This window comes from Anas platyrhynchos, chromosome 8, assembly GCF_047663525.1.
Source record: "Anas platyrhynchos isolate ZD024472 breed Pekin duck chromosome 8, IASCAAS_PekinDuck_T2T, whole genome shotgun sequence".
Lineage (NCBI taxonomy): Eukaryota > Metazoa > Chordata > Aves > Anseriformes > Anatidae > Anas > Anas platyrhynchos.
The window spans coordinates 34,482,284-34,494,430 of record NC_092594.1 but is presented as its reverse complement, the minus strand read 5'-3'; the positions used below and the strand labels follow the sequence as shown (position 1 = coordinate 34,494,430).

The 12,147-nt window shown below is 58.4% G+C and overlaps 2 protein-coding genes and 1 non-coding gene across 3 annotated transcripts; all 3 read right to left on the bottom strand.

The window, feature by feature from the left end:
• Nucleotides 1-97: 97 nt before the first annotated feature.
• On the bottom strand, nt 98-168 carry TRNAG-CCC (transfer RNA glycine (anticodon CCC)). The gene has a single exon. It is a non-coding gene; the product is annotated as a tRNA-Gly (tRNA).
• A 772-nt stretch (nt 169-940) lies between these two features.
• BSND (barttin CLCNK type accessory subunit beta) lies at nt 941-3,145 on the bottom strand. Its single transcript, XM_038183268.2, has 4 exons — nt 2,807-3,145; nt 2,283-2,374; nt 1,739-1,936; nt 941-1,495 (listed from the first exon to the last, which is right to left on the bottom strand). The coding sequence occupies exons 1-4, from the start codon at nt 2,981-2,983 to the stop codon at nt 1,270-1,272; spliced, it is 693 nt and encodes a 230-aa protein (XP_038039196.2). The 5' UTR covers nt 2,984-3,145; the 3' UTR covers nt 941-1,269.
• An 892-nt stretch (nt 3,146-4,037) lies between these two features.
• Nucleotides 4,038-8,452, bottom strand: TMEM61 (transmembrane protein 61). Its single transcript, XM_038183269.2, has 3 exons — nt 8,340-8,452; nt 5,388-5,782; nt 4,038-4,453 (listed from the first exon to the last, which is right to left on the bottom strand). The coding sequence occupies exons 2-3, from the start codon at nt 5,732-5,734 to the stop codon at nt 4,168-4,170; spliced, it is 633 nt and encodes a 210-aa protein (XP_038039197.1). The 5' UTR covers nt 5,735-5,782; nt 8,340-8,452; the 3' UTR covers nt 4,038-4,167.
• Nucleotides 8,453-12,147: the final 3,695 nt, after the last annotated feature.

The window sequence follows — 12,147 nt, the reverse complement described above, 5'->3', positions numbered from 1 at the left end:
AGAAAGTTGCAGGGTCCGATTTTGGTTCTCAGGGTGCAAAATGAACCCCAGAGCACCCCTCTCCAGGGACAGGCTCTGAGGAGCTGTAGGAACGCCGTGCACCAGCCGGGAATCGAACCCGGGTCGCAAGAATGGGAATCTTGCATGATACCACTACACCACTGGTGCTGCGGGGCTGAGCCTGCCACGAGGTGCACAGCTGCAGCACCAGGGGGTAAAAAAAGGTTTGTGTAATGGGGAAAAGATCTCTGTGCTGTGAGGGACAGGGTTAACTGCGTGTGGTGCAGGCAGGGGATGCGTACGGGGAAACTGAGGCATGTGCCATGCGGCCATGGGAGCAGACCCCAATGAGCAGACCCCAGCTGGGGTGTCCCCGTCCCCTGTGTCCCCTCCGTGCCCTCCCCACGTCCCCACCACGCTCTGTGCAGGAGCATAATGCCATGCAGGAATGTCCCGCGCCTCGCAATGTTTAACCACAGCGCCCACGGGGTTTGTTGGTGGGTGCGGGGACCCAGATCCCCCCACACTTTTGGGGCAGGGGCTATAAATGTGAAGTTTTCCAGGGGCGAGCCCTGAGACACGAGGTGGGGAAAAGCCCTCAACTGAACCCGAGCCACCCCACAGAGCCGGGAGGGATGGGCAGGAGCGGGGCATGTATAAACACCCGGGCAATGAACACGTCCTCGTGGCCGGCTGCTCGTGCTCCTGCCGGCAATATTTAGCAAACAGCAGCCTCTCCGCTCCCACCCCAAACATGATCCTGCCCTTTTTCACCTTGCTGCTGCCTGGCATCAGAGTGGCAAAGGGCAGCGGCACCCCGGGGTGGGGTCTGGGGTCCTGCTGGCCCCGTGCAGGGGGGATGGGGACGCCCCATTGCCCCCCTCCAGCTCCCACACAGCCAGGAGAGAATTTTTAGGGTACAAACGGGAGTGCTGCCGGCTGTCAGTCTCAGAGTCTGGCTTTTATTTGGGGGGAGGGTTTGATAAGTGGGGAAAAGGCTCTGCCCACCTAACCGCTGCGCCTGCTTCAAGCGGCAAAGCCAGGTTCCTCTCCCCTTCCCAAACACACTCCTCAGCCCGGATCCTGCCCAGGCTGGCATTCAAACCTCCCCATGCCCACCCCACAGCCCTCCCAAACAGCTGGGTGGGTGCCGGGGCTCCTCCACTCCACCAGCACTGCATTTTTGGGGTCAGCCCCAGCCCCTCTCCTAGGCGCTGCGCCCCCTCCACGCGACACCTCCGTGCCAAGCAGCCGTCCCCCCCCAGGACATCAGTTCTCGGGCTCAAAAAGGCGATCGCTGTCCTCAGGCAGAGCGTCCGGCCCTTCCCTCAGCCCGTAGTAGAGGTCGTCCTCCTGCCCCGTGGCTTTTTTTGGGGATCCAGGGGTCCGGCCCCGTGGCACGGGGCTGCCGGGCACGGAGCTCTCCAGCGACGCCGTGTCCAGGTCCTCCAGGAGGGACGCCAGCGGCGCGGTCCCCGGGGGTGTCCGGGGGGGGCTGTGGGGACAAAGCAGGCTGCCAGCGGTGGTTACACCAATTTTTGGGTTCCCCCACACCAAGCTGGCCCCGCGGTGTTGGTCTCAGCATCACTCAGCCAGCCCCGTTTCCTCCTGCTTTCACCGTGGTGAACAATTTGGCACTGAGCTCCCCCTCCCAGCACGTCTGCACCCCCTCACTGGTTTTACTGGTGCATGTGGGCACCCAGCACCCTACCCCAAGCCCCCCACTGCCACCACGCACCAGCTGCTGGTCTCCGGACGGGGTTGTGGCTCCTGGGGGGGGTCCTGGCCGCCCCCCAGCTCCCGGTGCACCTCTGCTTTCGCTTGCACGGCCGGCTGGGAGCAGCTGCGGGGCCGGGGCTGCGCCGACGCCTGCCTCTGGACCTGCTCGTAGGAGGGCAGGCTCTTCTCGTAGGCACTGCTGTAGGGAGCCTGCGGGCTGGGGGTGAAGGAGGAGAGGTTTTAGGGCAGGATCCAGCCCCACAGAGCTGGGGCACAATGGGGCTGCCCCCGGTGCTGTGGCCAACACCGGCCGAGAGCATCCTCAGGGCAGGATGCCCGTGGGGATCCAGCTGGAAGCGTTGCACCAGCAGCTATGGAAAGGTCCAGCCTGGCATCCCATGTGGGTCCTGCCTCCCTTTCACCTCTTCCCCTGCTGGATTTTTGGGTTTGTGCCCCAAAACCTGTGGTTTTCCCCTGTGCTGACCCTGCCTTTGCTGCCAGCAGCATGCAGACAGCCCTGTGCCCAGCTGGAAACCCTCACCAAAAGCAATGCCAGGACGTACCAGAGCTTCCCCGGGCTGTCCTTCTCTGTCGGCACCGTGGGTTTGTCAGCCAGGAACCACTCGGCCTCGGGGTGTACGGGGACGAACGTTACCTGGAGGGGAAAAAGGCAGAGCCCAGGGGCTGCACGGGGCGCAGGGGCTCTGCGGGGATGGGGCCAGCGGCACCCCGGTGCCGGGGATCCCCGTGGGGGTCCTGGGAGCCCCCCAGCCCCTGATGTAGAACAGCTCTGTGCCTCCCAGAGCAGCAAAAACGCTTGGAAAAAAGCCTTTTGTGCCAGCTCCGTGTCCCCGGGGAGGGACGCGTGGCTGCCCCGCTGTGCTGGCTGTGCCCTCTGCCAAGGACACTCCGCAGGTCGGGGGGGGGGGACACTCGGCTTTTCCCAGGCTACCAAACCCCAACACCCCCCACTTCAAGTGCTGGGGCTGCTGAAAAGCTCCCCCAAAGCACCCGGAGCCCCCTGAGCTTTTCACCTCCCTGTGACAAATCGCAGCACCCCACAGCATCCCCGGCCCTCGCGCCCTACCCGCGGGTAGCACTGGCACATGCTCCAGGTGATGCCCACGGCGACGAGCAGCACGCCCACGGCGCAGAAGGTGATGTAGATCTGGGGCTTCTCCACGCTCATGATGAACATGCCCGTCATCACCAGGAAGAAGCCCAGCATGATGAACCCGTAGCGAAACGTCTTCTCCTCGGCCATGGGTGGTGGCGGCGGGGCGGGGGGCCGGGGAGCCCTGGTTCGCCCCGGCCGCGCTGAGCAGGGCTGTGGGGCAGGGCGAGGAGAGGTTTCTTCCTCCTCCAGAGGCTGCCAGGGGCTGAGGAGCCGCCGCACGTGGGGCTGGTCCTGCCCAGGGCTGAGCCAGCCAGTTTTTAATGGGTTTGTAATGAATGCAAACACCGGCCCGCCGGTCACACTCCAGCGAAGCTGCCCGGCACGTGCCCGGATAACCTTCCCTGGGGGCACACGGCCACGGGGAGGGGACAACGTGGCGGGGACGGGGACCTGGCTCAACCACCGCGGGCACTGGCACAGCCCAGGGTAAATAACGGGGCTGCTCAAAGGGCTCAGCCCCTATGGGCTCAGCTGTGGGGTGTCCTCAGCCCCAAAGGGCTGTGTTACGTTCTGTGTGTGTGTGTGTGCGTGTATTGGAGCTGGGCACAGATGCAAAGCTGCTTGTTGAGGGCAGGGCAGCCCTGGATGTCTGGTTTTTATTTTATTTATTTATATTCTTTTTAATAGGGTGCTGGCTGAAAGAGCAAATGCACACAGATGCCCTGAGCGCACGCACGAGCCACTGAGCATCTCCAGGCAGGATGAAGCGAGGTGGAAGAGACCGAGATACGGGTGGAAGGGCACCGAGAAGGCTGAGGGGCAGCATGGGCACGGGATGAGTGCTTCTCCCCCAGCAGCATCACTCCACGGGGACATGGCCAGCTGCTGGGATGTGCACAGGAAAACGAGGAGGGGAAAGAAGCAGAGGGGAGGCAGCAGGCGCCGCACTCTCCACCTCCCGCTGCCTCTGGTCTCCCTGAAGCAGCCCAGACCTCGGCTCCTGGCCCTCCTTCGGTCCCAGCAGCGCTGCTGGCTGCATTTTCCCCAGCCAGCCCCCTTATTCTTTGCTGCAGTTTTTATTGCACAGCTCTTGCTTCAAAAGGCCTGGATCGGTGCTGGTGGGCGCCCGAGCAACGCACGGCACCGCGCCATGCACCACCTTGGAGCCACCGCCACCCTTTGGTATCACACGACGCCAAACTAAGAGCTCCCCAGGGGGTTTATTAAAAATACAAAGCCTTCCCAGCATGCTGCTACCCGAACAGGACCCGCAGCCCCCGGCGATCAGGACAGCCCCCGCGCCTCCACCCGGAGTCCGTCCCCGCGCTCCATCAGGCGCCGCGGCCGCTGATGTTCTCGTAGCTGGGCGGCGGCGTCGCCCGCGGCTCCGCGGGGTGCTGGGCCTCCAGCCAGGAGGGGCTGGGGCGGAACAGGGCGCTGTCGGAGGAGCTGCGGCGGCGGCCGCCCTGCCAGCGCTCGTCCTCCTGCAGGTAGTGGTACAGCGGAGCCGCCCGCTCCTCCTTCCTCGCCGCCGGCTGCAGCAGGGCCGGGGCGCCGTGGGCAGGTCTGCAGCTCAGGGCTTCTTCGTAGGTGGGGATGGCGCTGGAGTCCCAGGAGCTGGGAGGGGAGAAGACACCCGGCAGTGCACCCTGTCACCTGGAGCATCCCTGCGCCCACTGGTTGGAGCATCCCGGCTCCCTGTCACCTGGAGCATCCTCCAGCCCCATCAGGCAAGCCCTGAGCCCAGGGCTGTGTGTGCTTGGAGACAAGCAGAGACCGTGCCAGGTGCTGCCTGGCAGCAGGAGGACAAGGAGCCACGCAGGAGGAACCATTGCAATGAGGCAGCATCACCCCATTCCCACTGAGCTCTCACCCAAGAAGAGGAGATGCAGCCAGGCAAGCTGCCACCTCCGGCACCGGGGCTACAGCTACACGTCAGGCTGGCTGTGAGGCAGCGAGGGGCTGGCTTTCAGCCCCCATTCCACACCCACAGGCAGAAGAGCATCCCCACCACCTTCCTAACCCCTCCTGCAGCCCCAAACCACCCCCAAAAAGCCCAGAGGCTGCCTGGAGCCGGGCAGTACGTTGCCAGTTGAGTGCCCTCCCGAGCCCTCCGTGCACCAGCCCCGCTGCTGCTGCTTCCAGCTGAGCAAACACGGCGTGTGTACAGGGAAAACCTCCACAAAAACCTTTGCCCTGCGCAGCACCGGCAGTTTGGAGGGGGCTGATTCTCCCCGTGCGGGATGCCAGGGCATGCACCCTGGCATTTTCTGCTGGCTCTGGCTGTCACAGCGCCAGCAGTGCCAGGGCGATGCCACCGCACCGGCACAGGAATCAAACTGGGAACAAACTGGTGCAAAGCCCGAAAAGGCACCCAGAGCAGCTCCCACCTCACCCCTGGGGTCAGGTGGGCACCAAAAATCCCCAAGAAGCAGGAATGCTGCCTCCTGCCCCGACAGGATGATTATGGCTTTACGTTTTTACAGCTTCTTTCAGCCTTTTTTGTTCCCCGATTCATCCCAGAGCCACGGGGGAGACCCGCGGCACCCACCTGCAGTGCCACTTCTCCAGGGGCTCGGCGGTGAAGTACTGCAGGTCCCGGGGGAAGTGGTACTGGTAGCGCCGGGACACCACCCTGGCGTTGGCCTTGACGGACCAGAGCAGCCCGAAGAGCAGGAGGATGCCACCGATGCCGCAGCAGAAGAAGCTGACGGAGCGCAGCAGCGCGTTGGAGGAGCTGGGCACCGCCTGAGCCTCGCGGGGAGGCAGGAGGCGAGCCCCGGTGCCGGCGGAGGAGCCCACCTCGCCGTCGCTCCACCAGGCAAAGCACAGCGTCCCCGTCACCAGCAGCACGGCCCCGGTGATGGTGACGCCGTAGCGCAGCGAGGCGGCTGCCATCCTTCGGGTTTCAGCGCGGCAGGGAGGGGAGAAGAGCGAGGCAGCGTCCTGAAACACAAGGAAGGGCTGGAGAGGGGCGAGGCGGGGTGTCCTCCTCAGCTGCTCGCCACCCGCCAGCAGGAGGGGTTTTTCCACCATCTCCCGTTGGGATCCCTCGTGCAGAGCGAAGACAGCCGCCCCCTTGGACCTAAAAACCTTCCCCATAAAAATGTTTTGCAGGAATGACCCAGCGCTCCCATCCCGACAGATGAAAATCGCAGCCGGGGGAGCTCAGGGGGCAGCCCTGGGGACGTGCAGAGTTCTCGTCTTTGGGGTATTTTTTTTCCAGACTTCCTCGCAGCCTCGGAAAAACGCCAGCTGGGTCTCAGATCAAAGCAAGGCTTAGGAGAAGGGTTAGGGGAGGGACATAAATTTCAGATGTCACCGCTCCAGAATTATCAGCGCGTGTTTTCTCGTCTCAGGCTGGACACAAACCAGCCCTGTGGTGCCAGGAGGTGCCCGGCATCGCTGCTCCAAGCCCCCAGCCCCAGAGACCAGGGGGCTGCATCCCCAGGGTCCTCAGGGAAGGTGTCCAAGGGCCACCCCTGGGACCAAGGAGCGAGGGACCCCGAGGAGTGACCCCATGGAGCCCCCAGCAGCTGCTCCCCTCTGCCACCCGGTGCAGGGCACAGCTGGGAGCAGGAACCAGTCCCCGTCTGCGTTAAAAGCCAGGAATCTGCTGGGCACGAGCTCAGCCCTCGCAGAGGGCACGACCTGCCGCTGACGTGGGTGCTTCTGCTATGCCAGGCAGCGGGGCCGAGGCCACAAAGCACTGAGAAAACGAAGCTCTGGCTGACCCCCGTTATCAGATGGGCTCGCTCCACGGAAAGCCGAATTAGTTGGTAGTGAAAGAAACCCCGTCTGATCCGATCTACCTCTAATGAAGGACTCTGAGGAGAAAGGGGGAGCTCGGAAAGTCACAGGAGGACCGCACGGGGCAGGGGGCACAAGGACGCTCCTGACCTCTGGGTGCCTTTGAGAGCTCTGCCTTTTCCTGGAGATTTTTCACCCAACATTGTTTGGAAAAAAATAAGAATAAAAAGCCCCAGAACCCCCCCCCCAGTGAAGCTCCTGATACAACTGCATGGAAATTACAGGTCCCTGCGAGCCAGAAGCCTGGACTGGAGCATCACCAAGTGCTGAAGTGCCCCGGTCAGCACCCTCTTGGGGTCGGTGCAGGGAGCTTTGGGGGATGCTGCAGCTCCTCACATGGGTACAGGGAATTTTCTGGCCCCCGCACTGCGCACATCTGGGAGCGAGGGGGAGGCAGAAGGCGGAGGGAGAGCCTCTGGAAGGTGGCAGAGTGACAGCTGGAGAACAAAGCCTTCTCTCCTGACACAAGCAACGCGGGGAGCAGCACCGAAAGCTCCCCCAGCCCACCCGGCACGTGCTCCCGCAGCGCCAGCGTGGGGGCAGCTCCCCCCGTGCTGCCATCGCCAACGTCCCCTTGCCAAAACCTTTCCTGGACCCCATGGGGCTGGCACGGCTCTCCCGGGCATCATCCAAAGCCCTTTGAATAACGCGTGAGGTTTTTTTCTTCTGCAGGAAGAGGCCAGAGGAGCGCGGGTGGGTGCGAGGTGTGCACCGGGGCAGGAGGCAGCACCCGGCACATCGGGTGTCCTGCTGCACATCTCCTGCCCAGGCTCCCAGGAGGGGCTGCCCCTCCGAAAACAGCGAGTGCCTCCTTCCAAGCCCATGTCCCCACCTCCCCAGCTGCGTTTTGCTCTGCCCCATCTCCTTGACCCGCTCCTCAACAGGCTTTCCTGGGAAAAAATTAAAAAAAAAAAAGGTCTGCACGTTGAGCTCGCAGGCAGATAGGAAGGGTAATAGTTTGCATAGTTCCAGGGAGATGCTGAGAATAGCAGCCCCCATATAAAGTTATGCAGATGGTGATTCATAGGGGCTACTGAGCATTACTCAGAAAAACACTCTTCTCCGGAGACGCAAGAAATGAGAAGAGTTTTTGAATCCCTCCCAGCGCCCGCAAGCAGAAATCCAGCTCCTGGGTGCCCTTCCACCTGCAGCCGCACGTGGACGGGACAGGAGGAGCAGCACCGGGACACAGCGAGGCACGGGGGTGGAATTAAGGCTTTCTGCCTCTCTTGGACTTTGCTGTGCTGCCGCTGGCATTAGGTAGGGGCTGGACTGCCCCAAAGCGCTGCGCTGAATAAGTTTTTGAGAGCATTGGCGTGGTCCTGGTGCTATCCCACGGGCAGTGCAGGTGGGATGGGGTGGGGTGGGATGGGGATAAGGATGGGGATGGGATGGGATGGGGATGGGGATGAGGATGGGGATGAGGATGAGGATAGGAAGGGATGGGATGAGATGGGATGGGATGGGACATGGGGATGGGATGGGATGGGATGGGATGGGATGGGATGGGATGGGATGGGATATGGGGATGGGATGGGACGGGACGGGATGCCCTGACCCTTCCCGCAGCCCCCCGGAGCACCGCACGCCTCCATCTCCCGGTGTCCCGAGCCCACCCCGCCCCGCAGCACGGGAACTGCGGGTCCCCCGCTGCTGCCCCCCGCCTGTCCCCACCCGGTCCCCCCGCACTCACCCCGCTGCCGCCAGCCCCGCTCCGGCCGCCCGGCGGCTCCCGCGGAGCTCGGCCCCGGGGCGGGGCGGGGGGCGGGCGGGGCGCTGCCGGGACCCCCCCCGGGATGCTCCCGGCGCGGGGAAGGGAGGGGTGAAAGGAGGGAGGTGTGGGAATGGGAAGGGGGAAAGGGGAAAGGGGGGAGGAAGGGGAAAGGGGAAAAAGAAAGAGAAAGGAAAAAAAGGAAAAAATGAAACAAGGAAAAAAGGAGAAAGGGGAAAAAAAGGAAAAAAGGAAAAAAAGGCACTCACCTCCTCCCGAAAAAATAAAATTAAAAAAAAAAAAAAGGAAAGAAAATAAAAGAAAAAGGAAAAGCAAGAGCAAAAAATAGGGAAAAAGAAAAAAAAAAGAAAAGAAAAGAAAAGAAAAGAAAAGAAAAGAAAAGAAAAGAAAAGAAAAGAAAAGAAAAGAAAAGAAAAGAAAAGAAAAGAAAAGAAAAGAAAAGAAAAGAAAAGAAAAGAAAAGAAAAGAAAAGAAAAGAAAAGAAAAAAAGAAAAAGGAAAAAAAAGAAAAAAGGAAAAGCAAAGGCAAAAAAAAAAGAAAAAACAAAAAAGGAAAAGAAAAAAACAAAGGAAGCAAAAGCAAAAAAAAAAAAAAAAAAGAGAAAGGTGAAAAGGGAAAAGGAAAAGAAGGAAAAAAAAGGAAAATCAAATGCACAAAAGAAAGAGGAGCAAAGGAAAAGAAAATAAAACAGAAAAAGGTAAAGCAAGAGCAAAAAAAAAAAGAAAGAAAGAAAGAGGAACAAATTAAAAGGAAAAAAAAAGGAAAAAATGGAAAAGGAAAAGAAATAAAAGAGGAGAAAAAGGGAAAGGAAAAAGGAAAACAAAAAAAAAAGAAAGAAAAAAATAAGAAGGAAAAAGAGGGGGAAAAAAGAAGATAAAGCAAAAAAAAAAAAAAAAAGAAAAAAGAAAAAAAGAAAAGCAAAGCAAAGAAAAGGTAAAGGAAAAAAGAAAAAGGAAAAAAGGAAAAGGAAAAAAGGAAATGGAAAAAATGAAACATCTGCCCAAACGCAGAGTATTGTGTTTTTTATGGCAGACACCTGAGGGGCCAATATCAAGGTCTGCTGGGGGGTGTCAGGGGTTGGGGGCCGGTATGGCTGGGGCTGTCAGTGTGCTGGCCTCGGAGGGTGTTGGGTGGGTTTGCACAGTGCTGTGTGTGTCTGAGACAGCGCGGTGAGCACAGACACCGGTGGTCCTTGGGGTGCAGGAGTCGGGGAACCTGGAGGGAGAGCTTCAGGCAGCAGAGAGGAGTATTATCTATCACTCATATAATAATACTTACCAGTATTGCTTTTCCCCTATACACAAAACACAGCACATACCAGTACCTATGAAGAAAATCAACTCTATCCCAGCCAAACCCAGTACTGTGGGACACCCACACTGCAGCACAGGGGGAACCCCACCGCTTGGTGACCCCTTCAGTTCTCATCTCCCTGTCAAATGCCAATACTTCCCCTCTCCCCTGTTCCAGCGGGATCTTTTTGCCCTGCAGCAATCGTGGGTATATCTGGATTTTAAACAAGCTGAGTGTGCTCTGATCTAAGGTGCAGGATGAGCTGTGTGACTGGCAGCTGGCTTTGTGCACGCTTCCTAATCACCCAGGTGGAGGCAAATTTCATTAACGGCTGTCACACCGCTCCCTGCTATGTCATGCACCCTCACAGATCCATTGTGCTGCTCCCGAGCTGCAGCTGCACCTCACTGGCAGATGAAGATATTTCTATGGTTATATCTGCACCGGGCTGCTGTTCCTGCGCTGCCGCAGCCCCTCATTGTGCTGGTTCAAAACAGCTCCGGGTTTATCTGCACGGGCTGTAGGGGCTGATGCAAAGCCCCGTCACGTAATTCACATCTGCTGGTAGCCACTCTGGCTGGCTGAACACATGTGGGTACGTGGCTCTTTTTGCTTGCAGACACGGAATAGTTTCCTAAAAGGGGCCAGAGAAACAGAGGTATGAGGAGGGCAGGACAGAGCTCAGCCCCAGAGGACACCTGGATTTCTCTGCCGCAGGCACCTGTATCAGCGCCTGCCGTCCGTGAGCAACGCGGGCGCCGTGAATCACCAGCTCCCATATCAAAGCACAATGACACATGTTCTTCTGCTTGTCACCTGCTCGGTATTATTTTTAACTGAGATTTGGTTAACAGGTTTCTGAAGCACTCCCAGGCAGCGGTTGCACAGGGCTCTGTGTGCACGGGACTGCAGGGAGGCAAGGTAAGAGAGGCCGCTCCGTGCCAAAGCACTGCTCCTCCAGCCCCACAGCCAGCTGGGATCTTCCCTCGTTCCCTGAGCAGGGCAGACACAAACCCAAAACGGACAATTTGCAACAGGCTAGAGGCTATACATGCTGAGGGTGCCCGTGACACAAGTGGCAGAGAGCTGGCACCTCTTGGATGGCCTTGGCCCTTCAACATCTTCCCTCTCCTTCATGCTGGTGCTCGAGGTGCTGCAGCACAGCTGGGTGAGGGCACAAAGGGATTCTCCGTGATAAAGGCAGAATCTCTGGGCAATATATGCAAAACATCCCATGCACGGTGAGAACACGGTGGAGAAAACAAGGAGATATAAAAGACAGCTTCAGCCCCTGCAAGAACAGGAACAAAGAGGAACAGAGAAAGCGAGATTGTTCCTGTAATTGCCTCCCCCAGGTAAGGCTGCCGTGCCCGATCCTCGTGCTGCTGCAGCAGCGCCGCTCTCCCTCCCGCTGCTCGGGGAGAGTGCTGCTGCTTGATCCACCACATCTAGCTCACATGTAAAGCGTTGTATTTTGCTGTACAGTCAGGCTAAATAAGCCAGAAATTTCAATACATTTCAATTATCAACCCCACAAGCTGGGGTGAGGCTGCCAGGCCCTCATATCAGGCCAGGAGTGTCCACACCGCAGGCCAGGCCGCAGGCCTCCACCCGTGCCATGCACCCACACGCCTTCTGCCCATACAGGGAGGGAGGTCTGGGCTCTCTACATGCAATAATTCCTCAACATAACACTGCCTTCTCATAGAGGGGACACTAAAAGCCACTGCCGAGGCCTCAAGGGAAGCATGAGGTGCCCATAGGTGGCCTGGCAGAGCGGGGTGCAGCCTGCCAAGCTGCTGTGCCCTACAGCTTGCAGATGGGGAGGCGTTCCTACACCCAGCACACGTACAGCAAGGGAGAGACCTCCTGCTGTTTATCTCTGCCTTAATTTGCATCTTCTTAAAATGCCTAATTAGATGTGTTTGTTGATATACTGGCTCAGGCACTCCCGCTTAATCCAGTAAGTAAGTCTTAGCACGGAAAATATTTGTCCTACTTCTTCAAATCACGCCATTTTCACCTGTGACCTTAGGTTTATTTGGGGTTCAACCTGCAACTGTCCATAGCTCTCTCTTTGGTGGTTTCTGAAGTGGTTTCTGCAGTGGCAATGTCCATCATCTAGCAAGGCTCTAGCCCCCAAACCTGTGTGTTTGAAGCCTGTAATGTACTAAAAGGACTGCAGTGGTCCTAACCAGAAGTTTGCAAAGCTGCACCACACTGAGGAACATGGTTGTGGTGGGAAGTCCTGGAAAAGGAAGGGTACTGATAATCTCATCTGCAGAAGGATTTATGGATGAGCAATGGTCTGAAATTCCTTCCATTCTTCATTCAGAACTTGAATTAGCACAGCAGCACCAGGACAGTGTGCGGCCCTCTGCTGGTGCTGTTGTAGGTAAGTGGGCATGTCAAAGCTGTGGGATTCCTGTAAGGGAAATTTCCATTTTGCAAACATAGTAAGATGGTAAGAGCTTCC